This window comes from Lagenorhynchus albirostris, chromosome 11, assembly GCF_949774975.1.
Source record: "Lagenorhynchus albirostris chromosome 11, mLagAlb1.1, whole genome shotgun sequence".
NCBI lineage: Eukaryota > Metazoa > Chordata > Mammalia > Artiodactyla > Delphinidae > Lagenorhynchus > Lagenorhynchus albirostris.
The window spans coordinates 86631576-86658678 of record NC_083105.1 but is presented as its reverse complement, the minus strand read 5'-3'; the positions used below and the strand labels follow the sequence as shown (position 1 = coordinate 86658678).

Below are 27103 nucleotides of genomic sequence, written 5' to 3'. Positions count from 1 at the left end.
AATAACCCAACTTTTTTTTTTTTTTTTTTTTTTTTTTTTTTTTTTTTAGAGAGCAGAAAAATAATTTATTCCAAAGGAGGGCAGAAATAAGAAATTCATCCCGAAAATATACTTTGGTATAATTCTGGTGGGACAGATTTTTCCCTCTGAACATGTTCTCCTACTGACTGCCCCACTGGAGTCTTACTGTCATGTAACAGTTTTTAAACACTTCACTGATTCTCACGTTGTGAGCAGGCAGGAGCCATCTTCAGATCCACAGTTTCCAAGGAGAGAGTAATGTTATTTCTCAAAAGAACAGCACTTTCTATCTCCAAACAGTACATAAACATTTTATAGAGGCAGCACAGTTTAGATTCAATAGGCACATCATTCATCAAAGTGTAAAAAAGGTGACAGGAAAAAATACTGCATTGTAGAATAAGATATTCAAATGTGGTGGGAACGTTTAAGGCAGCTGACAGCCAAATTGGGCGAGTCAAGGAAGGTGGTCTGGGTATGGAGGTGATTTTGCATCTAAAGGAGTTCTCTTCGTGACCTCAATGACTGAGCACTGGCGAGCAGGTCTTCTTACTCAAGGCCAATGATGCTTGAGGTACCAGATGGTTTCATTTTTCAACTGCGGTCCAAAGAGAGGGTTGAGTTGGGCCAGAATTGCAATCAGCCAAAAGAGGTAGCAGCAAACGGAACAGGTCACCAACATGGTGATGATAACTCCCCGGTTGGGACCCTTAGGGATGAACCAGGGCACCAGGAAGCCGACGAAGCCCCAGAACACGCTCATCACGATGAGAGGCACGGTGAGGCCCGTATACGCCACGGCTGCTGCGGGAGGTGCCAGCCCCTGCCCCGCCGCCTCACTGTGGTCCCACCCGGAAGTCAACCCAACTTTTAACTAAAAAAAATTAAAAATAAAAATCAACTCATAGATACAGAGAACTGATTGGTGTTTGCCAAAGGCTGGGGGGTGGAGGTGGGTCAAATGGGTGAATGTGGTCAAAAGGTACAAATGCCCAGTTTTAAAATAAATAAGGCCTGGGGATGTAAGGGACAGCATGGTGACTACAGTTAGTAATACTGTATTGTACATCTGAAAGTTGCTAAGCGAGTAGAGCTTAAAAGTTCTCATCACAAGAAAAAAAACTTTGTCACTATGTATGGTGTTGGGTGTTAACTAGACTTACTGTGGTGATCATTTCACAATATACATAAATATTGAATCATTACTTTATATACTTAAAGCTAATATAATGGTATATGTCAATCAGATTGCACGTTAAAAAAAATGGGCCAAAGACCTTAACAGACACCTCAGCAGATGGCAAATAAGCATATGAAAAGATGCTCTACATCATGTCATAGGGGAAATGCAAATCAAAACGACAATGAGATATCATTACACACCTATTAGAATGGCCAAAATCTGGAACACGGACAACACCAAATGCTGGTGAGGATGTGGAGCAACAGGAACTCTCATTCATGGCTGATGGGAAAGCAGAACGGTGCAGCCACCTTGTAAGATAATTTGGTAGTTTCTTACGAAACTAAACATGCTCTTACCATACAATCCAGCAATCACACTCCTTAGTATTTAATCCCTGAAAGTTTAAAACCTATGTCCACATAAAAAACCTGCATGCACATGTTTACAGCAGTTTTACTCATAACTGCCAAAACTCAGAAGCAACCACGATGTCCTTCAATAGGTGAATGGATAAACTGTGGTAGATTCTCACAACGGACTATTACTCAGTGCTAAAAAGAAATGAGCTATCAAGCTGTGAAAAGACATGGAGGAACCTTAAATGCATATTACTAAGGGAAACAAGCCAATCTGAAAAGGCTATATACTGTAGGATTCCACCTATAGGACATTCTGGGAAAGGCAAAACTATGGGTTCAGTAAAGGATCAGCGGTTGCCAGGGTTAGGGAAAAGGGCAGGGATGAACAGGCAGAGGATTTTAAGGGTACTGAAAACACGCTGTATAACACTATAATGATGGATATGTGCGATTATACATTTATTCAAACCCATAGGATGTACAACACCAAGAGTGAACCCTAATAAGATAAACTATGGACTTTGGGTAATTATGTCAAGGTAGGTTCATCAATTGCAACAAATGTACCACTCTAGGGGGGGACGTTGACAATGAGGGAGGCTATGCATATGTGTGGGGCAGAGGGTATATAGGAAATCTCTGTAACCTTCCTCTCCGTTTTGCTGTGAACCTAAAACTGCTCTTAAAAATAAAGTCTTACAAAAGGCACAGGGAGGCAGAGGCACAGTGAGGGGCCTAACCGGCCCTTGGGAGCTTTTAAGAAGGAAGACGGGAAACACGAGCTAAGGAATGAGGGTGGCCTCCAGAAGCTGAGGACAGCCTTCAGCTGGCAGCCAGCAAAGAAACGGTGACCTCCATCCTTCAGCCACACGGGAGTGAATGCTGCCAACAACACGGATGAGGAAAGAAACGGACCCTCCTCTAGAACCTCCAGAAAGGGATGCAGCCCGCAGACACTTGGATTTTAGCCCACGGAGATGAAGCCCACGTTAGACTCCTATTCTGCAGAAATGTAAAATAATACATTTGTGCTGTTTGGGGGTGGGGAAGGACTATCTTGCAAAACTCCTGTGATGATGGTAACATACATCAAAGTATTTAAAAGAGGATCTGACACATAGTAAGCATTCATTAAATGCTAGCTCTCAGAACCACCTACAACCTAAGCGGCCTTAGGCAAATAATTACTCACAGCCCGTTTCTTTATAAAATAAGGATAATAATATCTCCCTCACAGAGCACTTGTGAATGTTAAATCATAACACTGCGTAAAGTGCTTAAAACAGGGCTTGGCATATGGCAGACACAAAATAAATAACTATACTACTAAAAATATCATCATTATTGTTTGAAAAATGGAGCTGATGTTAAAATCCAGGGTTAGATGGATATATTGCACATGGAGACCATCTAGCACAGTGCCTGCATGTAACTGGTGCTCAATAAATGCTAATTAAATATAAACTTAATTTTCCGTATTGCATCTCTATTTTCAAAATGTAAAGAACATTTTTCAGAATGCTTAAAAGTTATAAATCCTGAAATCTGATATGCCAGGAGCAATCTTCTGGCTTCTCTACAGGTCCTTTCCTTTTGTAACAGGATTTTCAGTGGGATTATATGCTGGAATTACGGTTAAAGTCCAAAGTTGGAGACAAAGATGCTAAGTACATCATATTCTGAGTTGAGAGAGGCACTGGATATGCGGTCAGTCCCCCAGGAGGGCTTGAGGGGGGTTCATTAGCAATCGAGACCCCACCACCACTACTATCCCCCAATCATGGTCATAAAAAGAGAAAACTGGTGGGGGGGGGATAAATTAGGAGTTTGGGATTAACATATACACACTACTATATATAAAATAGATAACCAACAAGGACCTGTACTTGTTGTATACTGTGTACTGTATAGCACAGGGAACTCTATTCGATATTTTATAATGACCTATAAGGGAAAAGAATCTGAAAAAAGAATATATATATATGTATATATAACTGAATCACTTTGCTGTGCACCTGAAACTAACACAACATTGTAAATCAACTATACTTCAAGAAAAAAAAGAGGGCTTCCCTGGTGGCGCAGTGGTTGAGAGTCCGCCTGCCGACGCAGGGGACATGGGTTCATGCCCCGGACCGGGAAGATCCCACATGCCGTGGAGCGGCTGGGCCCATGAGCCATGGCCACTGAGCCTGCGCGTCCAGAGCCTGTGCTCCACAACAGGAGAAGCCACAACAGTGAGAGGCCCACGTACCGCAAAAAAAAAAAATTAGAAAAACGAGAGAGAGAGAAAACTGGGAGCTGGAGAAGTCTGTTGAGGAGTGGGGATTCTCCCCTTCCCCAAAGAAGAGGGAGAACCCAACAGAATTAAGACTGGGGGTACCTGGCCAGCAGGGTATCCTTCCATAGGGTTGGCTTAAGGCACCACCCTTGTCCGTCTGTCCCCCAAGCTTCCTAAGTGGAAAGAAAAGGAAATGAGAATGAATCAGCAGTAGGAAAGTGACCCTAAATGATGAGGCAACAGTTGCAGACACTCATGGTAAACCCCCAAAATGGGGTTGTGGGGAGCATGGATGACTTTTGGGGATGTAAGACCTTGATCACCTGCTCAAGATGAAAGTGAACTGACTCAGTTGAGCATTTCACTGATCCTAGGGCCCATAGGGATCCTTTAAGAAACAGTGCACAATGACAGTCTTAGAAGGATACAAAAACTCTTCCAGGGGATAAGTATAACAAAATATGAGGGTTTTTTTTCTTACATCTGGGAACTGTGGTCATAGCCCCAAACTGAGACCAATATGTGCTAAGTACCCCATCTTTTAAGTTCAGAAAGCTGCCAGAAGTTGGAGCCAGCCACCTCTCTGCAAGTCTTCTAAGTGGTGGTACGTGACCCGAGGAACAGTCCCCCGCCACCGTACAGCTGATCCATACTAAGAAGGCCTGGGAGGAATGAGCATCCCTGGGAGATGCTATTGCTTCTCCATCCTGCGGAGAGAGGAGACAGTGCTCTCCCTCCCTGCCAACTAGGGAAGAAGGGGGATGGGGGAAGTTCCAAAAGAACCCACTTATAAAAGCGCTGAGGGTCTGCATTAAAGAGAAACAGTTATTGAATCCTCCGGTGCTTTGCTGTGCTGGCCCTGCACTGTCTGGGAAGAAGAAACAGACGTGGAAAGAGATGGTGAGGCTGAGGCGATGAGCAGTGAAATTCCCTTTGGTGAGGCAAGGACAGCATCTTTCCTCCACCTGAGAAGGCTGCCCAGCAGGCCAAGGAACCAGGACAATTTGCTCTTAAAAAATGTGGGCAGGCTGTCAGGGTTCACCTGAGAAGCAGTAGTCACCAAGGGAAAGACTGTGAATGGTCTCCTTCCTCCCTGCCCAGTGGGGAAGGAGCAGGCGCCCTTCACACTTCCAGCCCAGGTGCTGGAGATGCATGCGGGGTCACACACGAGAGTTTTCACTGTGCTTTAAAATCAACACAACTGAGCTAAGTACCAAGATAAGACTCTCCCAATAATCAAGGTGGAGGTAAAGCGATAAAATCTGGCCAAGTTGGTCACAGACCCATTAGTATCAATAAAGGGGAGGAAGGGGTGAGGGTCAGAGGTAGATTTGACAAGGCATAGTTGGAGCAGTTACCAGGAAGAAATAAAATGACTGTATTTTTACCCCAAAATTTGGGCTCCCCAGTCCCCGGTGGAGGCGTCCTATTTCCCGCCTCTCTGCTTCCTGTTGAGCTCCCTCTCACTATGGCAGCCCGGCTGGGGGAGGGCAGAGCAGTAGCTCACCAAGTGAGAGATCCCCCTCCAAACCGGGCTGGCTTCTCCGTCTCTTTTATTCCACTGGTAATTGAGTTTTGCTTTCCCCCAAGGACTCATGTATCTTTTAGCAATGCTTTAAAGGGCTTTTTCTCTCTAATATCTCACATATTGCACAGGTTACCCAGAGTCAAAAGATATTATACCACTGAGGTGCGTGGAGTCCCCGTGCAGGCCAACACCTCAATGGACCAAAGGAGGGACCTGGGCCCTCTCTGGACCAAATACAGACACACACAGCTCGGTTCTGAAAGTGAAGGTCAACCTGTGCTTGGTTTTCCTCCATAAAAAGGAGCTGAGAGGCTTTCTGGAGCACATAACTGTTCCTATAAATACTGTGTGCTTCTATGTTCTCTGCAGGAAGGCCCGTGTCCTCCTGGCTACCCGCTTTATTCCCAGGGCCTAGCAACAGTGTCTGGCACATAGAAGGCACTGAAGAGATATTTGCTGAATGAAGGAATGAGTGGAGGAGGGAATGAATGAATTGGGAGTGACTGTTTATGGCATGGAGTCTTAATATTAGGCAACAAAAGAAACTACCCCTGAAAGGTATTCCAACAGCTGTGGACAGGCCTTTCAGATAATCCAGTGTCTTTATTCAGACAACAAATACTCCTTAGACACTTAGTAATAAGACTGTGATGAGGGATCTAAAACAGACAAAAACAAGACTGAATCTTTGACCCTAAAGCACCAAAGCAACAGTATGTATAAGCTGCTTCAAACAGCTACAAGGGGAGAAGGACATAGGAAGAAATGACATAGGCCAATGTCAACACAATCACCAACACTCAACCTCCAAAAACCCAACCCAACAAAATATCATCATGGGATTTTTGTGCCTTTTTACTGCACCTTCACCCCCCACTCAGTGGGTACAATCTGTTCCAGAGTCAAGCTCAAGAGTTTTAATTTCAGTAAACACGAAAAAGACTCTTTTTTTTTTTTTTGTGGTACGTGGGCCTCTCACTGTTGTGGCCTCTTCCGTTGCAGAGCACAGGTTCCGGACGCGCAGGCTCAGCGGCCATGGCTCACGGGCCCAGCCGCTCCGCGGCATGTGGGATCTTCCCGGACCGGGGCACGAACCCGTGTCCCCTGCATCGGCAGGCGGACTCTCAACCACTGCACCACCAGGGAAGCCCGAAAAAGACTCTTAATGGAGTCAGAAAACACAATTTTTAAATTTAGGACAGTTGTAGTTTTCCTTGAAATCCCTACCTTATAGTGAAGCATAGTTCATTTTCCCTTTTAAATTACAGTTTTATTTAATTGCTTAAGTCCTGGGAAAATGATGCAAATGGTTCCATAAAGGCACTGCTTTTTTTAAATAACTGAAGTATAGTTGATTTATGATCTTGTGTTAGTTTCAGGTGTACAGCAAAGTGATTCAGATATATATAAATATATAGATATATTCTTTTTCAGATTCTTTTCCATTATAGGTTATTACAAGATATTGAATATAGTTCCCTGTGCTGTACAATAAGTTCTTGTTGGTTATCTATTTTACACACAGTAGCATGCATCTGTTAATCCCATACTCCTAATTTATCCCTCCTCCCACCTTCCCCCTTTGGTAACCATAAGTTTGTTTTCTATGTCTGTGAGTCCATTTGCTTGAAAATACGAAAACTCTAACTGAAAAAGATACATGAACCCCAATGTTCACAGTAGCACTATCTACACTACCCAAGATGTGGAAGCAAACTAAGTGCCCATCGACAGATGAACGGATAAAGAAGATGTGGCACATATATACAGGAATATTACTTAGCCATAAAAAGGATGAAATATTGCCATTTTCAGCAACATGGATGGACCCAGAGATTATCATACTAAGTGAAGTCACACAGAGAAAGACAAATATTATATTATATCACTTATCTAGGGAATCTGAAAAAAATAACCCAAATGAACTTATTTACAAAATAAGACACTGCATTTTTTTTTTTTTTTTTTTTTGCGGTACACGGGCCTCTCACTGCTGTGGCCTCTCCCGCTGCAGAGCACAGGCTCCGGACGCGCAGGCTCAGCGGCCATGGCTCACGGGCCCAGCCGCTCCGCAGCATGTGGGATCTTCCCGGACCGGGGCACGAACCCGCGTCCCCTGCATCAGCAGGCGGACTCTCAACCACTGCACCACCAGGGAAGCCCGGCACTGCCTTTTAAATGTAGATGACAGACCATGCTAATGGGGAGGATAACCGTGACAGATAAAGGTACATGTTACATAGCACTAAGTAAATTCCTCATAGCTAGGTCTCTGCAATTGAGGGGAGACTGCCACTGTACATATCCAGTTTTATGGGAATCTTTCTTAGTTGTTCTGGCTTCTTGAACAATTTCATCATTTAATGCTAACAATCATTGCATGTCTGACTATTTACGCAACCGCTATCCGCACTGAAATGGAGGAAACCTCAAATCTGCCCTCAGCCAAAGTCAAAGATTTTCTATGAACAACCAAAGAAACCAGTTATAAAGAACTGATGGTGGGGGAAAAAAAACCCATCAAGAAACTACTTTTGGAAATTTATACTAAGAAAATAAACGGACAAATGCTTAAGATGTATCCACAAGTATGTTCATAAAAGCATTGTTTCTAAAGGTAAGAAACTGCAACGTGAATATCCAATAACAGTGGATTACTTAAGTAAATTATTAACTATACTGAAAAAGGAAAATCTTATAGCCATTAAAAAGTGACGATGTACAGCAAGATCATTTTTGACCCACCTCCTAGAGAAGTGGAAATAAAAACAAAAATAAACAAATGGGACCTAATGAAACTTAAAACCTTTTGCACAGCAAAGGAAACCATAAACAAGGCGAAAAGACAACCCTCAGAATGGGAGAAAATATTTGCAAATGAAGCAACTGATAAAGGATTAATCTCCAAAATTTACAAACAGCTCATGCAGCTCAATATCAAAAAAACAAACAACCCAATCCCCAAATGGGCAGATGACCTAAATAGACATTTCTCCAAAGAAGATATACAGATTGCCAACAACACACGAAAGGATGCTCAACATCACTAATCATTAGAGAAATGCAAATCAAAACTACAATGAGGTATCACCTCACACCAGTCAGAATGGCCATCATCAAAAAACCTACAAACAATAAATGCTGGAGAGGGTGTGGAGAAAAGGGAACCCTCTTGCACTGTTGGTGGGAATGTAACTTGATACAGCCACTATAGAGAACAGCATGGAGGTTCCTTAAAAAACTAAAAATAGAACTACCAAACAACCCAGCAATCCCACTACTGGGAATATACCCTGAGAAAACCATAATTCAAAAAGAGTCATGTACCACAATGTTCATTGCAGCTCTATTTACAATAGCCAGGACATGGAAGCAACCTAAGTGTCCATCAACAGATGAATGGATAAAGAAGATGTGGCACATATATACAATGGAATATTACTCAGCCATAAAAAGAAACAAAATTGAGCTATTTGTAGAGAGGTGGATAGACCTAAAGTCTGTCATACAGAGTGAAGTAAGTCAGAAAGAGAAAGACAAATACCGTGTGCTAACACATATATATGGAATTTAAGAAAAAAAAAATGTCACGAAGAACCTAGGAGTAAGACAGGAATAAAGAAACAGACCTACTAGAGAATGGACTTGAGGATATGGGGAGGGGGAAGGATAAGCTGTGTCAAAGCTAGAGAGAGGCATGGACATATATACACTACCAAACGTAAGGTAGATAGCTAGTGGGAAGCAGCCGCATAGCACAGGGAGATCAGCTCGGTGCTTGGTGACCACCTAGAGGGCTGGGATAGGGAGGGTGGGAGGGAGGGAGACGCAAGAGGGAAGAGATATGGGGATATATGTATATGTATAACTGATTCACTTTGTTATAAAGCAGAAACTAACACACCATTGTTAAGCAATTATACTCCAATAAAGATGTTAAAAAAAAAGCGATGATGTAGATCTACGTATATTGTTACTACAAAAATATTCACAACATACTGTCAAATTCATTATATACAAACACGGAGGCATTGAATGGTCTGGAAGAATATATACCAAAATATTAGCAATGTTTCTCTCTGGGTGAATAAATGTCAGTCACTTTACAAATGAAAACAGTATTGGTCTTATATTAAATGCCAACTTTGAGAAAAGAACTCTTTAAAGAAGCTCTTTGATTTCTCTTATTCAGTATTTGCCAAATTTTGGGTTGGCCAAAAAGTGCCTTCGGTTTTTAAGTAAAAATAAAAGACACATTTTTTCATTTTCACCAAGAACTTCTTTGAACAACGTATTCACCCTTTTGTTCCGCTACCTTCTGCCATTTTTTAGGCAACTTCATAATTCCATCTTCCCAAAACTTTTTATCTTTTTGAGCAAAGAACTGTTCCAGGTGCCTTTTACAATCTTCCAGGGAATTGAACTTTGTTCCATTAAGGGAATTTTGTAAAGACTGAAATAAATGGAAATCTGAAGGTGCAACGTCTGGTGAATACAGTGGGTGAATCAGAACTTTCCAGCCAAGCTGTAACAGTTTTTGCCTGGTCATCAAAGAAACATGCAGTCTTGCATTATCCTGATGGAAGATTATGCGTTTTCTGTTGACTAATTCTGGACGCTTTTCATGGAGTGCTGCTTTCAGTTGGTCTAATTGGAAGCAGTACTTGTTGGAATGAATCATTTGGTTTTCCGGAAGGAGTGCATGATAGAGGACTCCATTCCAATCCTACCATATACACATCACCACCTTCTTTGGATGAAGACCGGCCTTAGGTGTGGTTGGTGGTGGTTCATATCGCTTGCCCCACGATCTCTTCCCTTTCAGATTATTGTACCGTATCCATTTTTCATCGCCCGTCACAATATGTTTTAAAAACGGAATAATTTCATTGCATTTAAGTAGAGGATCGCAGGCAGAAATATGGTCAAAAAGGTTTCTTCTGCTTAACTTATGTGGAACCCAAACATCAAAGCAATGAACATAACCAAGCTGGTGCAAATGATTTTCAGCGCTTGATCTGGGTATTCTGAGTATGCCAGCTATCTCCCACGTGGTGTAACGTTGACGGTTCTCAATTAATGTCTCGATTTGATCACTATCAACTTCAACTGGTGCACCCGATCGTGGAGCACCGTCCCGTGAGAAATCTCCAGCACGAAACCCCGCAAACCACTTACGACACGTTCAATCAGTCACAGCACCTTCTCCATACACGGCACAAATCTTTTTTTGCGTTTCGGTTGGATTTTTACCTTTCTTGAAATAATGAAGCATAATATGCCGGAAGTGTTGCTTTTTTTCTTCCATTTTCAGTATTAAAATGGCTACACAAAAATTCACCAGTTTTTATAAGTCTTTTTTAAAATGCATGCTGATATGACAGCTGTCATATACAATCTAATAAAACTGCTTTGAATGAGGTTAAAGGCAACTAAGTGCTACTAGAGCCATCTTATGGGAAAAAACGAATGAACATTTTGGCCAACATATCTTTTCAATATCCTTTTTAAGGATCCTTTTGAAGAAAGTAATTTGTTCCAATGGGGTAACATTTTTTTTTAAAAAAGAAACTCATGGTAAATAATTTTTTTTCCAAAATGAAAATCATAAATCTATTTTATCACAAGCTTGTAAGTTAAAAATTAATTATGAGAAAATGTTAAAGCTATAATGTTGAATGATTAAAAAGGATATAAAACTAAATACACAAAATACATAAAATTTAGTAATAATACACATGCAAACAAATACACAAAAAGAAACAGTTACAATGAGCACTTCTGAGGAGCGGAATTATGAGTGATGTTTTTTTTCTCCTTTTTCCTACATTTAAAATTTTCCTATAATAGGTATCTATTACTTCCAAAATCAGACAAATAATAAACACTATATATTTTTTAAATAAGCGTGAGGGACATAAGATCATGTGCATATTTGTTTTATCAATAATCGAAACAAGCACTTTGTTCAAAACAAGCCCTTTCTCATCACACTCACTTGGAAATAAATCTCTGGTTTTTGGTCTGTGACTCAAGCCCTGAATAATGGAGCCCGTGTGAGTCTGAATTCATTTCCGCTTCCTTCTGGCACCTAATTAAAGGAGTGGCACAGCTCTTCTGGCTTTGGCAGCTTCCCTCTCATGCAGTGCCATTGCTAGAAGACGGTCCAACAGAAAGGGGGAAAATCGGTTGCTTCGAAACTCAGCATGATTATCTAAAACAAACTCTCACCCTTGGAACACAGTACTCAGTTTCTTATTGACTCAACTAATGACACTAGACTCGACAATAAATTCTATAAAATCATGAACCATGTCTAACTTTCATCACTGTATCCCAGCACCTAAATGGCACACAAGAGGCATTTACTAAACGTAGATACATGAATGACTGACTGACTGAATGAATGAATGGGTGATTTATGACTGGGGTCTGCTCTCTTCCTTAAAATTCTGCTGGCCATTGTACAGCATCCTTAGTACTAACACTGTGGAGGAAGAAGTGTGTCATAAGGTCACATTTCATTGTCATACATTCCATTACTAAAAGGGCAATAATAGGCATAGGATGTGTCCCAGGAAGCAGCTTTTCTCATCATTATGGCTTAATAATTAGCAATTATTCAGCACCTAATCCTCCCAAGGTAAGAAATGCCACCCATAGCTAAGGCTCAGAAAAGCCAGGTAAATTTTTCAAGGTCACAAAGTTAATAAATGACAGAACCCGTATTAACACCTGATTCTATGGGGCCCCTGAAGTCCAGGCTCTTCCTAGGTGGGAACAATCATCTTGTCATCTCACCAATCCAGCCTGAGAATGTCTATGGTTTGCACACTAATCATCTCCCTTAATTATCATCATAAACCTAGGAAGTGAGTTGGCATAGTATACCATGTTTCAGATGACAAAACAAAGGAACAGAGAGGTTAAGCAGCTTGCCCAAGGTCACAGAGCTCCCAAAAGAGCCAAAATAGAATGAAAAGCTAGAAAGTATTTGACTAGAAATCTATCAACTTCATCATAAGGGACTGCATTAATGATACACAGTCAGCATCACTTCCGAAATGATTCACAACTACGATGAGAAAAAACAAGCTTTGAGAAAAAAGCTTGCTTTACTGAGTTGCTGCCTAGGCACTTTACAGTATGATAACCCTGCTCACACCCAGAGAACGGACATTTTGCTGAGGACTCGCATTCAGGACGCCCGCCCTAAGTTCCCTCTTTGCTTTTCCCCAGGCACCTTTTAAAGTAACAACTTAGAGTTAAGCCAACAAAAAGTTCCAGACCTCTGCCCCAACCACCTTATAAGTAATAGGCGTTTGTTACCTTACTTCCTGTCTCCGACTCTTGAGCTCCTGGCCTGGGACAGAGGGCTGCCCCTCCCCAAACTCACTGTTCCCCCTTGCTTCTGGGATCTGTAAGTAACAAATCCTAGACTCCACTTCTTTTGTATGAGTGTATTAAAACCGAGTCTTCAATCAATACGACCACGGGTTTCACCTCCCCAAAGTGGACGCTGGACGCTGAGGGAGGTACCTATCCCCACAGTGGGGAGCTTGGGTCTCCTGATTCAGCATGTTTTTAGTTTGATATAACAGCTCTGGCTTCCTAACAGAACTTTGTCAAAAGACAAAGTAGCCATACTCTACACTAACATATGTAATTATTCAGTTGATCCAACTAGCTGCCTTAACACTCCTCTACAAAACAAAGTCAAATAGGCTCCCACATGGTAAAAAAAAAAAAAAAAAAAAAAAAAAACCCCTACTGGCAAGGCAGAAGACAAAAGTGCAAATTAACAAACAGATAAAATATATGTTCTCTCCTCCTATCCTTTTCCCTGGACAAACAGACCTGTATAACAATCTGGAATGCCTGATTCAAACTGAGGCTTCTCAAATTCCAGCAAGTTTGGTACTAGAACATGGCAACGCAGAAAGAGCCACCCCTCCCCATGTGTACACGTGAAATCCACCCAATCCCACACCCAATTTCCTCTCACTGCCTCCCATTCTCGCAAAGAGCTGTTCCTTGGCCAACCCTTGGGCCTAGGAGTGCACACAGCAGTGGGACAAGCCACCCCCAGGAGGAGGAATTGGGGGAACACTACATAAAGGCAGGCAGGCTACGGAGTGGGCTTGAGTCATCTGGGCTGGGAAGTCCAGGGTCTACAAAGGCCCCATTGAGCCTTGCCTGATTGACAAGGGGTGAGACCAGAGGAGGAGCAAAGTGAGCTCCCCCTTAAAACACAGGACACAAAGCATGGGCTTCTCTTGCCAAGGTCTAAGGGGGGGGGGCACTGATCAGCTCACACACAAGCTTTCAATAGAAACTTATCATAAATCTCTCCAAATGCATCCCCTCTCCCTACCCTTCCCTAGAACCAAGACCTGGCCATCTATCAAAGTCAATTCATTCACTCCTCTTCCAGTCATCAAAGCATTTACAGTTTGTCGTTTCCAAATGTAGCTGTTAATGGCATGATATTTTCTGGGTGTTTTAAATCCTGTCAATTGGACTGATTTTGTTTCTCTAAAGCAGTGATTCTCAACCAGCAGCTACTTTGCCCCCTGGGAGATATATCTGGGGACATATATGGTCGTTTCATTCTGTGGATGGTCACTGGACAAAGGCCATGGGTGTTGCTGAATACTCTACAATGTACAGGACAACCCTTCACAACAAAGAATTATCCAGCCCAGGATGTCAGTGGTGCTGAGGTGAGGAGACTCTGTCCTAGAGTAGGAACTCTTGGAGAGGATGCCATTTACTCCTTCGGTCCCCAAACAGCCAAGCAGAGTGCTGGACCTCGATAAGTCCTTGCTGGCTCACTAGCTAACTGGTCCCACTCCAAAACGTGCAGTCACGCAGTAACTCAACAAAAATGAGCGTGCCAGGAGCCACAGCTCCGCTCTGGGGATGCAAATATGAATGAGTCGGCGTGAAAGGCAGACAAGGAAACCGGTACTTTTAACACAGCTTGAGAAATGCACCTGTCATTACCAGCTATTTCTATATTTACCTGTGTATTATGTCTCCCCTCGTTAGCCTATAAATTGCAAGAAAGTAAGGGTTTTGTTAAGTTCACTGTTATGGTTCCAGCCCCTTTTACGATAACAGTGGTAGATACAGTAGTAGATATTTTGGATCAATGAAAAAATGAAATAATATGCACAAGGCTTTTTTTTTTTTTTTTTTTTTTTTTCCCCTGAAGGAGGAGATTCTAACACATCCTGGGGAGGAAGGAAGGAAAGCTGCCTTGAGGAAAGCTAATGCGGATTAAGCACTAATTACGCTTGGCCCTCGGTGTCCCTGAGGGAATGGTTGCAGGACTCCACCCCATCTCCCCACCCTCCCACCCCGCACAGACACCAAAATTCCCGGATGCTCAAGTCCCTTATATAAAATGGCTAGTACAGGATGCCCTCCATATCCGTGGGTTCTGCCTCCGAGGAGTCAACCAGCTGCGGATCTCGAATTTCCCTCCTAGGCTAGTGGAATCCGCGGATGCGGAAACCACAGATTCGGAGGGCCGACTCTACGCGCCAGAAACGGTTCTCAGCATTTTCAACGTGTTACCTATTCTAATGCTCACAACACTCCTAGAAGAAGCCACAGTTTACATACGAGGATATGAAGTCTGATTTTCTCCAGAACACAACAAATAGTGGTAGTAGGGTTTGAGGACAGCTAACTTTGGAACCTTTGTTCTTAACCACTGCAACTGCACTGTGGAGAGATGAGCAAGGATTGACCCCGTGAAGGGCGGGCCCTGTGGCCTTGAAGGAAAAGCATTCGGGCAGAGGGAACGGCGCAAGCAGAGCCAACACAGCCTGGCTTATTTCAGGGACTATTTTCAGGTAACTTATTTCAGGTAACTTTTACCAATACGGCTAAAGCATAAGGAGGAACACTGATGAAAGATGATGGTGGAAAAGTAATCATGGCCAGATCATAAGAGACATCAGCAATGCCTCATTTCCCCGAGATGGTCAGGGAATGAGCATAAGGCTTCGAGTCTAACAGCTGTGGGTGGAAACTCAACCCAATCACTTTGTTAGTGGTTCTCTCTGAACCTCCATTTCCTCAACTGTAAGACAAAGAACATACAAATATCTACTTTATAAAATAGCTATGGGAACAAACGTAACTAATACAAGCACTAAGAACTGGACCTGGTGCATGTCATGAGTCCAAGCAATGTTAATGACTTACTTTTCTTACTGCATTATTGCTGGTGGAGTTTTTTCACATGTGTAAATCTGCAGCATAATGGTAGCTTATTTTCGTAAGCACCACATTAAACCAGCTTTTTCCTAAACTACTTTTACAGTGAATTCCACAAATTCCCCACTTAACAAACAGAAAACTTACATCCCATGTACACAGATGGCTGCACCGCTCGCCCCCCCCCCCGCACCCAGCGCCCTTCTGCAGCCACCAGGGCAGCTGTGGAAACACCCGAAGCTTCTGGTAACCACAGATTTAAAACAGGGACAGAAAGGAAGCTACATAAAACTAGAACTGCTTAGAGGAGTGTTTTTCGTTCAGAATTTAGAAAGGGAAAGAGAAACAGGACTACTTAGACTGATGGCCCCCAGCCAGTGAACAGACAGGAAGCTCACAGCACTCCGGTGTTATCCCCTTTCTCCAGATCCACCAGGAACAGTGATGCGCCACCCCTGCTGATGTCGACACATGGCCAGTGCCCTTGGATACTTGACGTCTGTTCATTTCTCATGAGCTGCCCCTTAAGCCCATTCAGAGCTTGTGACCTGGCTCCCACCTGCCTCCCAGTCTGCCTACTGCTGTGCTCGCTGTGGGCGACTTAAGAACTTTCCCACAGGAAGCACACCAGACCCTTGCCCACCTCCCTGTCTTGGCTGTTGCTGTCCTGTCTGCCTGGAACATCCTTTGCACTCCCCTCTCACTACTCCCCCATCTTACCATCCTTCAAGACTGAGTACAAATACCACCTCCTCTCCAACTTCCCTCCTTCCCCAGAATCAAGTGCCACGTTCTATGAATCTCCCCAGCCCTCTGTTTGTGGTTCAATTGTTTAAGGGCCACATATTAAACAGAGGTACGACGCAAGCATCCTTTTAAATGCTATCTGTACGCTACCATATGATTTTCACTATAAACCTGTAAAAAATGATAACAAACCCCATTTTACAAATGGGGAAGGTGAAGCTCTGAGAGTCGAACTTGCCAATGGTCACACAACTAGAAAGGGAACTCCAACCATGTACTGACAGGTCTCCAATTCCTAAGTTTTTCACTCTGTTGTGCTGCCTCTCTTTAATGGCCCTATTGCCAGGTGGTTAGTTGATTACATACATATACACTTGTCACAGGGACCAGGGCATAGTCATCTTTGTGAACGCAGATAACAAGGTACCCATACAACGTTCTCAGAAGAATTAAATCAGACAGTACATTTAAAACACTTAGCATGGTGCCATGCACATAACAAGAGCCTAATAATTTGTTGGTTTTGTTGTTGCTACCATGTCAGGCGCCTTGCACATAAACTGTGAACAGGAGTTTATTTCTGAGGAACAACCAAAATGGGGGAGGACCTGACGGAAGAGACAAATGCCGCTTTGGTTTGGCATTTCCTTGTACTACTTGATTACTCAATCAGAAGCAGCAAGAGTTTTATAATAATTTTAAGTTTCTATGATAGGGTGAATTGACTTCTTTATCTTTCTTAGACTATGTGGGTGAAGGGAAACTTCCTATTTAGCAAAACTCTTGCAACTTTGTTACTTTCTTGCTGCCCCCCCCCACCCCAAGCAATCTGTCAAAATTCCCCTCTGAGAAGTCAGCACTTAAGTTCTAAGGTTGGAGAAGAAGAAAATCACAAAAGTAAAAGGAAGCACTGAGGGCAAAACGGAATCTGAAATTCTGATGCTTATAAACCTAGTGAAACACTTTCTTTTGTCCTCACAGGATTTTACAAGACTTTAAACCATCACATTTCCTTACTCATAGGTTTTTGTCAGTCGTGCCCTAGGAGGAGGTAAGCTGTCTCAGGGGAAGCAATCCATGCATCCTGTTTACTGCTATCCCCCAGGGCCTAACTCATACCTGGTACATTGTAGTCACTCATTAAATATGGGTTGACTGACTGGCTGCAATTATTTGTATGTATGTATGTATGAATATACATATATTTATACATATACATACATCATTCCGTGGTTTATGGATAAGTGTGTATACATCCCCACACGTAAGTGCATATTGTACATTTATGTATGTGTGTTTGTATTTGTGCAGAAGATATTTCAGACTGGCAAACACAAATACCTGTTTGCCAAAGTTGTGTCTCCTTAACACAATAAAGGCCTCTGGCTGACCTAATAGCCAACAATCAGACTCTGTTACCCACATACTAACAATCTAGATGTTAAAAAACAATTAAGCATGCAGAGTAAAAAAAAATTTTTGACTTAACAAACCATGATACTTTGACTATCTTTTAAAACCCTCAACAAACCATGATACTTTGACTATCTTTTAAAATCCTCGTCCCTGTTCATTAGCTTCAGTGGGGAGGCGTGCGGACGGGCGAATTTGAACCACTAATGATTCGCTGCAAATCTGGCAAGTGAAACATTCCAAATTCCTATGGCCTGGTCAAATGTCCTTATTAAAGTTGTAACGTATATTAACTTATCATTTACACTGTCTAACAATTAGAATGATACCACTGACTAGTAGTATGTGCCAGACACTTGGCATCAGTTTTTTTATTTAAACTTGGCACCAACCCGACAAGGTAGATGCTATTATCTCTATCTATACATAAGGAAACTCAGACTCAAAGAGATAGAGTAACTTGCCAAAGATCCTCTGCTGTTTCCGTAGTCATGGCACGGTCAGTCTAAAAATTCAGGATTCTCCTCCAAAGCCCAAACTCTTTTCCATGCGCAATGGTGCCACTCACACAGTCTTACGGACACTAACTTTGAGGGGTATGTGTTTAGGCAGTTGGGGGATTTTCATAAGTATTTCTCTGCACGGAGAGACTAGACCAAATGCCAGCCAAGCACACTGAAGATTACCCCCAGGCTATAGACAACAAGAGGCAAGTGTGTCTCAGAAACAACCAGCCTGGGCTTCTCAGAATGTGAAGCATTTTCCACTCAATTGTGTCCTCCAAAAGAAATCTATTCTCTAAAAGAGCTTCATTATTGCTCCTCCTATAAAAAAAAAAATGTACTCTTTCATTGCAAACCAATGGGAAGCTCTTAACTCATTTCCTTACATTACTTGAAATAAAAGTACCTTCTGTCTCTAGAGAAAAGAATGGCTGCACGCTATGCCTTTTGAGTAGAACAATCAATACCATGACGGTAAGAGAAAATTAGCTCTTATATACTTTTAAGTGGAGTGGGGTTATTTTTAAACTTAATGATAGCAGAATTCTAAACAGAGAGACAGAAGGAACGTCTTCCCTCGCAGTTTAAAGGCGAATTCAGCTGCCTTTCCCTGCAAGGTTTGGCTATTATCTCTTTGACCTTTCCAAGAGCAGGCCTGAGAAAGGGAAGGAAACCATATGTTTTAAAAGTTTGTTTTTTTAATTTACAGATATTTCTGAACATTTGTAACTAACAGTAGTGAAGTTGGCTCTCACCTGGCCATATACGGCTTGGAAAGATCCTATGCAGGGCAAAGGAAAGCACTCCCTACCCCCTCTGCACCTCCAGGCCACAACCATCACAGGAAGCGCCAACCGCAGCATATTCAGCTGAAGGGACTGAAGGTGAAAGGGGCTCCTGACAGCGGGAGAAGCACCAGGGCGCCCCTTCAGCACGATCAGGAAGGCAGAGAAGAAGCGGAAGCAGCTTTGCCTCACCTCCAATCTCACCGCACAACCCCTGCTGCCAAGAACTCATCTTTAGACCCTTAAACTGAAATTCCCAGAAAAGAAGGGAAACTACAACCTCTGAGTGATGCTCAGAGGTTGATTTCCAACCTGGTTTTGGTTTTTTTGTTTGTTTTCTGATTTCAAGTCCCCACCTAAAGTACATCTCCCAGCCTCCAGAAGGCATCCACTGTAAGCCACGCAAAAGAGCTGGGAGCTTTAGAGCTTTATGTGACCAAAATCCCAGCTTCGACCCTGCAAAGGTACATGACCTTGGGGAAGTAACTTCTCCTCTGAAGATTCAGTTTGTGGTTGGTAAGATGGGGATATTAATGTCTGTTATTAGAAAGTCGGTGAAACTCCAGTAAAAATCACTCAGTCCCCGGCTCTTTAGGAGGGCATCAGTAAGTGCCTTGCGTTTGTCATGGGCATACTGCACAGAGCAGCGGGAGCCAGGCTGGATGTCCATGTTTTCACTGCCCATGACTCCCTCATTAGTGACTTATGTTACCAACCATGCACCAAACCCCAGGAAGACGCCTGGTACCTGCTTCTAGTTCTCTACAGCTTCGAATGTCTGCAGAGCCCGAGATAAATTCTCATTAAGTTCAAGGGACAAAGTTAGCCTAGATTCTTCTTCCCACCGGTTATCGGCAAATCGTTGAATACAACTCAGGCTTGGGAAGAAATGCGTACAGACTTTCCACGGCCAAAGCAGGTGTCTGCACATCTCCCGGGGTAAGGGCTGGGGAAGGGCCCCTGACTAATGTCTCCAGGTTGGGAACGACAAAGAAAGGGAATAGGACAAGAAGGACGGGATGAAAGGGCCTCTGCAAGGCGGTCCTCGCCGGTGACCCTGTCCTCGGCGTCCCGGGAAGAAAGGACACGAGCTGGGTGGAGCCGCGAGAGCAGGAGTACCTGAAGACTCTGGCCGCCGTCTGGTTCCTCCTCCACGCCGTGCCTTGTTGCAGCACCCCCTGCACAATCTCCTTCTCGTTGGGCAGTCGGTAGACGGGAAAGATGTAGAGCCAACAGAGGACCACGACGCAGAGGGCACTGGCTCCCACGGGCAGCCGGGTCCGCGGGAACTTCCACGCCAGGACGGCCATGGCCCCTCTGGACGTGTGTCGCCGGGCCCGCCCGCAGGGGCTCATCGCAGTCCCCGGAGCCCAGGGTGGCGGTCGAGGGCCGGAGCCTCAGCACTAGGCTAGGCGCAGGGGCAGCGGAGGATCCCCCCACTGCCGGCCCCCCATGCACACACACCTTTCGCTTTCGTGCTCGCACTCGCACGCACGCTCCTTCGGCGCCCACAGCTTCAAAGGTCGGCGCAAGGATTTTTTCCAATGCAACTTTTTCGAGGATTTCTTTCTAGGGGAAGTGCCCCGGGAGCAAGTCACAAGCTACAGCCATGGTCGCTCCCCCTGAAGAAGGCGGGCGCCGGGGTCTCCGAGAGCGCGGGGAGCGGCGGCGGCGAGTCGCTCCCGCCGGTTCTGCAGCGTTACCGTCGCCCTCGGCGTGGGGCCGGGGAGAGTCTCAGCTCCCTCGCAGACATCTGGTCCGCGGCGCCCCCTTCTGAGCGATGCTCCTGCGCCCTTCGCCGCCTCTCCCCGCCTCCCGCGCTACTGCGCTGCCAGGCACCCCCCCCCCCCCCGCCAGACGCGCTCCCCGCGCCGCGCCAAGTCCCTGGAAATTTCCACGGCGGCCCGGGACCGCTAGCCCGCCCCGGGCTTCTCCGCCTCCCCCTCCAGGACCCCTGCTTCCCACCCCTCCCGGAGAAGAAAAGAACTCGCTTTCATCAGTTAATTCAGCGACGCGCCGCAGCCTTCCGCGGCGCCCGGGACTTCGCAGACAAACGCCCGGGGATTGGTGGAAATCAAGGTCTCCCCTCCCTCCCCCACCCGCGAAATTGCCTCCTTCGACCCGTTCAGATGCGCGACGCTCGGCTGGAGAGCGCGCCCCTCTCTCCCGCCCTGGTCCCCCGGAGACAGAGGCAAACAATACAATAATGATAATAACCCTCCCCTAAAATGTGTATACACAAATCCCTGAGTGTGGCCGAGACTGGCTGAAAGCCTGACCCTCGACACGCAGCCGGCGCGCCGGGGCTGTCACCCTGCCGCCGTCACCCTCGGCTCTCTCTAACTGGTTGGTTATTAACCCGCAGTGAGGCGCGAGGAGGCCGGCGGAGATTGATTCCTTCCTGGGCCCCCACCCCCATTCCCCGGTCCCGGAGCCGCGGCTCCAGCGACACCCGTGCGCGCGCGCGCTCGCGGGCACACACGCAGACACACACGGGCACACACGCTCGCGGACCCGCACGCGCGCGCACGAGGAGGTGCGTGCACACCGGGGTCCTCCGCCTCGCCTCCGCCCTGCAGGGAAAGGCGCTGCTGCATCCAGATGTGCAGGCAGCTGGTGGCCCAGCAAACAGACCTCGGGACGTGACAATGCCTTGGAGGCGCTGTCGCCTCCTCTGCCTTTTAGATGCAAGGGCCGTTTGTTCTTCGACGTCCTTCTCTCTCCACCGACCAGCTTATCGCGACCCCGACCTTGGAAAAGCGCCACCCGCCTGGACCGGCCGAGCCCAGGGACACACAGTTAGCCATTGCTGCTACCCCGGCGGCCGGCGAATAGCTCGGCTACCTCCTAGCGGTTGCCTAGTCTATTTGCTTAAGCGTCTCGTCAAGCATGATGTGTGCAGGGACAAAGAAATCCAGCAGCCTACTAACCAGGTCGCCTTCATCATCACGAAACCAAAATTTAGGGCCATAACTTCAGTTGCTCAGCCGACCAAGCTGCAGCTCCCTCGGACCTACACTGAGTTTTATGTGGCCTGGTGCATCTTTCTCCACTGAGAGATGGGACTTGAGAAGTTGATGGAAAGTTATTTACCAAAAAAGACCACCAAAGTCTCATTCCTCCCTCTTAGGAGAACGGCCCACTGCCCTCCGGCCTGCAAGCATGCCCCTGGAATCCCTCCTACTTGGGTGAATCAGGGGAGATGAGAAAGCATAAAATCCCAAAGTTACATCCTATACAGTGGAGCTTAATTGAGATTCTTTGAAATAATGATTACCTGCAAAGTAGTCCTGCAAAGTACCCAAACCACCTTCTTCTGTTCTGGGAAGAGGATTGTTAGGGACGGGGGGTGGGGGAGGGGGGGGGAGGGGTGCAAGAGGCCAGGGAAATCTTTCCCATAGTTGCCAGGCTGTGGATAAATCATCTGCCTCCTTTGTTGCAGTCATTTAAATAGAACACAAACTATCTAATTTCTCTTTTATTCCCCTAGTCCAAGGGGTACTCCTGTCCCAGTCCAAGAGATACAAATAAATAAGACAACAACCAAAAATATTGCAGTTAGGAAGGGGTTATATAAATGTTTCCCCATTTAATGTCATAAAAAAATGCAGCAAAGTTGTGCCTTAAACCAAGGGTTTTCTGTGATGCAATGTGCTGTTTTTCCTTCTTCTGAAAACTAAGATTCTCTTACCCTTGTTGACTCCTGCCTTACCCTACAATCCAACTTCATTCCCTGCTTCTCTGGAGCGTGAACACTGAATCCAGTCAGACCATTGCCCTTCCCCTTCCAAGTCACACAGGCATCACTTTTGTCACTGTGTTTTGTGGTCCACGTTCTTCTTTCATGAGATACCTTTTTTCTCCCTCCATACAAATCCAGCACATGATTCAAGGCCAAACCAAGTGGCTAGGAAGGTCTCCCTCCATGTGTTCCCAGACCACCTAAAACATAGGCTTCATAGGTAGGAACTCAGTAAATGTTTCTGGTTTCTGCTTCTATTCCCTTTGACCTCCTGATCTGAATGTCTATAGTATTTGCTGGCTCTGACAGATGATTAAACATTTAGATGTGCAGTGCTATGTTGCTAGCATTTTTTACATGTAGCTTTGCCTCAGCAATGGGGCAGTAAGAGTATTTGGTCCCATATGTCAAATGACAAGCCTGTGCTTTTGATCCAATGGAGGACTCCACATGACATGCCTCCATGCCTAGGGGAAGAGCAGGAACAATATTTTATGTTTTTTTCATATTCCTCCAGGTACAATCTCAGGCTAGAGTACATCCGTACTCAACAAACAATTGTTGCTTGGTTGTTTGCTTGAGAATTTGAGCGTCTCAAATTTATTTGGGCTGTTGCTCAGGCAGCACTGCTAAGGACATGTATAAACCCCCATGTTTAATGTTTTAAATAAAATATGTTACCTGATATTTAGCTCTCTGGTTTATACGACTTTTAGTAGGTAGTTTAGGTATTGTTCTATAGTTCTGCATCTGAGTACACAAGCAGGGTTTGCTCTATAAATGTCTTTTGCCGGACCAGTCAACATGATGTGCAAAACTACTTGATACCATAAGTAAATTCGATGGGCAGCACTTTTGTGACATCAGAGTTGTGGGGAAAGCTCATCTAAGAGATGAAGACACCACAGAACTGAAGCTTTGGAAGAGAAAGGAAAAGGAGCCCCTCACACTGAAAAGTTGAGAGAAACCAAGATGCAGGGAGATGATCAGAGTGAATGGGTCACACGCAATTTACAAGCTAGCTAGGATGCTGACAGTGTGTAGACAAATATTAATAGTCACGTAGAAGTTTCTCATTAGAAGACTAAAGAGAATTGTCAATGAGTTGAGATTACAAAATTCAAAAATATCACCCTTTCTTCAGTCTCCTCTCAAGTTCTTGTTGTCAGAATGACTTGGAATTGAGAGGTGAAGATAAAAACGATGCCCTTTTCACAACCAGTTACAATACTAAAGCAATAGGGTTGTAAAATGAGAAAGACTCTGAATATAGATTATCTGAATAAATGCATTTGCTTATCTCCACTCCCTCTTATGACCCCACTTAAAGGACAGTAAAGGAAAAAAAGAGGCAAAAACTCAAAAGAACAAGAGAAAAGGAAAGCACGCATAAGCAGGCAAGTTATGTCAAAAAGCGCACAAGCAGATAAGTAACTGAAGAGTGATAACTGATTGATCAGAATGGAGAAACCCCTGGGCCTTCAGGTGATATTGTGTGTTTGTGCGTGTGTGTGTGCGCGCACTCGCACAGGATGGGGGAGTATAAATTGAAGCCAACAAGAATCAAGCTAATTTGCACTATGGAGCTCTCGAAAGGCTCAGAATTTAGAAGTATCTGGTTCCTCTGAAGATGGAGGTGATGGATGAAAGAAAATAAGAGGTTTGTCTGAAAGTCTTTAGAAGGAACAGTGATATCTTTAAGAACAGTGTTATCCTCTAGCCTGGCTTAACATATGAGATTACCTCTCTAGAGAGACTGACCAGCACAAAGGAGAAAACCTACAGATTGTGATATATGCAGGAGGTCTCCATCCAAACAGCCATATCCCTGCATCACACCCTATGGTGAAGCCCATCAGTGATAAGTTCTACTCACACAGACCCACTGGCCTGTTTGTTAGGCCTCAGTCTTAAATAAGAGTGGGGAGTCAAGGATCCCAGACAGTTGAAGAGTCTTCAACATGAAAGCAAAGAAAAAACAAGCACACAAAAAATTGCAAAAAAAATAAACCCAGACGGGGAAAGAATAATGCAGAAAACATAAGGTATCTTGAATAAAAATTATAATGAGGAGATTGGTTCAACATGGCAGAGTACAAGGATGGGCTCTCACTCCTTCTTGCGAGAGCACCATAATCACAACTAACTGCTGAACAATCATGGACAGAAAGAAACTGGAGCTCACCACAGAAGATACCCCACATCCAAAGACAAAGCAGAAGCCACAGTGAGATAAACCTACGCACTTATGGTCAACTAATCTATGACAAAGGAGGCAAGGATATACAATGGAGAAAAGACAGTCTCTTCAGTAAGCGGTGCTGGGAAAACTGGACAGCTACATGTAGAAGAATGAAATTAGAACACTCCCTGACACCATACATAAAAATAAACTCAAAATGGATTAAAGGCCTAAATGTAAGGCCAGACACTATAAAACTCTTAGAGGAAAACATAGGAAGAACAGTCTTTGACATAAATTACAGCAAGACCTTTTTTGATCCACCCCCTAGAGTAATGGAAATAAAAACAAAAATGAACAAATGGGACCTAAGGAAACTTCAAAGCTTTTTCACAGCAAAGGAAACCATAAACAAGACAAAAAGACAACCCTCAGAATGGGAGAAAATATTTGCAAACAAATCAACGGACAAAGGATTAATTTACTAAATATATAAACAGTTCCTGCAGCTCAATATTAAAAAAGCAAACAACCCAATCCCAAAATGGGCAGAAGACCTAAATAGACATTTCTCCAAAGAAGAAATACAGATTGCCAACAAACACATGAAAGGATGCTCAACATCACTAATCATTAAAAAAGTGCAAATCAAAACTACAGTGAGGCATCACCTCACACCAGTCAGAATGGCCATCAACAAAAAAATCTACAAACAATAAATGTTGGCGAGGTGTGGAGAAAAGGGAACCCTCTTGCACTGTTGGTGGCAATGTAAATTGATACAGCCACTATGGAGAAGAGTATGGAGGTTCCTTAAAAAAACCAAAAATAGAACTACCAAACGACCCAGCAATCCCACTACTGGGAATATACCCTGAGAAAACCATAATTCAGAAAGAGTCATGTACCACAATGTTCATTGAAGCTCTATTTACAATAGCCAGGACATGGAAGCAACCTAAGTGTCCAACGACCGATGAATGGAAAAGAAGATGTGGCACATATATACAATAAAATATTACTCAGCCAGAAAAAGAAACGAAATTGAGTTATTTGTAGTGAGGTGGATGGACCTAGAGTCTGTCATACAGAGTGAAGTAAGTCAGAAAGAGAAAAACATATACCATATGCTAACACATATATATGGAATATAAAAAAAAATAAAGTTATGAAGAACTTAGGGGCAGGACAGGAATAAAGACGCAGATGCAGAGAATGGACTTGAGGACACAGGGAGGGGCAAGGGTAAGCTGGGACGAAGTGAGAGAGTGGCATGGACTTATATATACTACCAAATGTAAAATAGATAGCTAGTGGGAAGGAGCTGCATAGCACAGGGAGATCAGCTTAGTGCTTTGTGACCACCTAGAGGGGTGGGCTAGGGACGGTGGGAGGAGACACAAGAGGGAGGAGATATGGGGATATATGTATACATATAGCTGATTCACTTTATTATAAAGCAGAAACTAACATACCATTGTAAAGCAATTATACGCCAATAAAGATGTTAAAAAAAAATTCTATGTCCAGTCAAAATAGGACTCAAACCTGAAGGTAGAATAGACTTTTCAAAAGCAAAGTCTTAAAAACTTTACTCCCATGCACTTTTTCCTGGGAAAATACTGGAAAGACTCCACTAAAATAAGAAGTTTACCAAGAAAAAATGAATGAAGGATCCAGGAATTCAAGGCTCTCATGCAGGAGAGGGACAAAGGAAATTCCTAAGGAAACAGCTTAGACTCAGATCAAAAGAATAATCAATAACTTCTGATTTTAGCTCAATATTAATTGAAAATTGTAACTCCCATCCTTCCAGGAAACTGAGCAAGCTGTAAATCAACAACTTTTCTTGCACCATCAGAGAACTGAGGTCACAAGGTAAACCACCAATCTTGAAACATAGTCCGATCCAGAGCCAGAGCTGAGATCTGTTTATTTGGAGCCAATTTATTTGGAGAAGATGTGGAGCCATAAACTGGTAGGAACAGTTCAGAGTAACCTGGAGTCCCACCAGGTTCTCAAGGTGACAAACTGAGAAAGATCCTCTTAGGGCTCTGGTTAGGGTAAAGAAGAGTAATCATTGTAAAATATGCTCAGAAGATCCTGCCTAGCAAAGTCCTACTTTC

The 27103-nt window shown here is 44.0% G+C and overlaps 2 protein-coding genes across 4 annotated transcripts in view; both read right to left on the bottom strand.

Annotated features, from left to right (window-relative positions):
* The window catches only part of ST8SIA1 (ST8 alpha-N-acetyl-neuraminide alpha-2,8-sialyltransferase 1), a 152397-nt gene extending 131874 nt beyond the window's left edge, over nt 1–20523 (bottom strand). For all 3 annotated transcript variants that reach the window (XM_060165322.1, XM_060165323.1, XM_060165324.1), the window contains exon 1: nt 20173–20523. In XM_060165322.1, coding sequence (XP_060021305.1) covers nt 20173–20408 — 236 coding nt within the window. In that variant the 5' untranslated portion in view covers nt 20409–20523. The remainder of the gene's footprint in view (nt 1–20172) is intronic.
* Nucleotides 123–19738, bottom strand: LOC132529208 (V-type proton ATPase subunit e 1-like). Its single transcript, XM_060165516.1, has 2 exons — nt 19667–19738; nt 123–895 (listed from the first exon to the last, which is right to left on the bottom strand). Exons 1-2 carry the CDS (start codon nt 19736–19738, stop codon nt 575–577), a joined length of 393 nt encoding a protein of 130 aa, XP_060021499.1. The 3' UTR covers nt 123–574.
* Nucleotides 20524–27103: the final 6580 nt, after the last annotated feature.

Coding starts and splice junctions, on each gene's coding strand:
- LOC132529208 (XM_060165516.1), bottom strand. CDS start 19,738: ATGGGCAGTGAAAACATGGACATCCAGCCTGGCTCCCGCTGCTCTGTG. Junction 896..19,666: donor ATGCCCATGACAAACGCAAG/GCACTTACTGAT, acceptor AATTTTTTTTAG/TTAAAAGTTGGGTTGACTTC.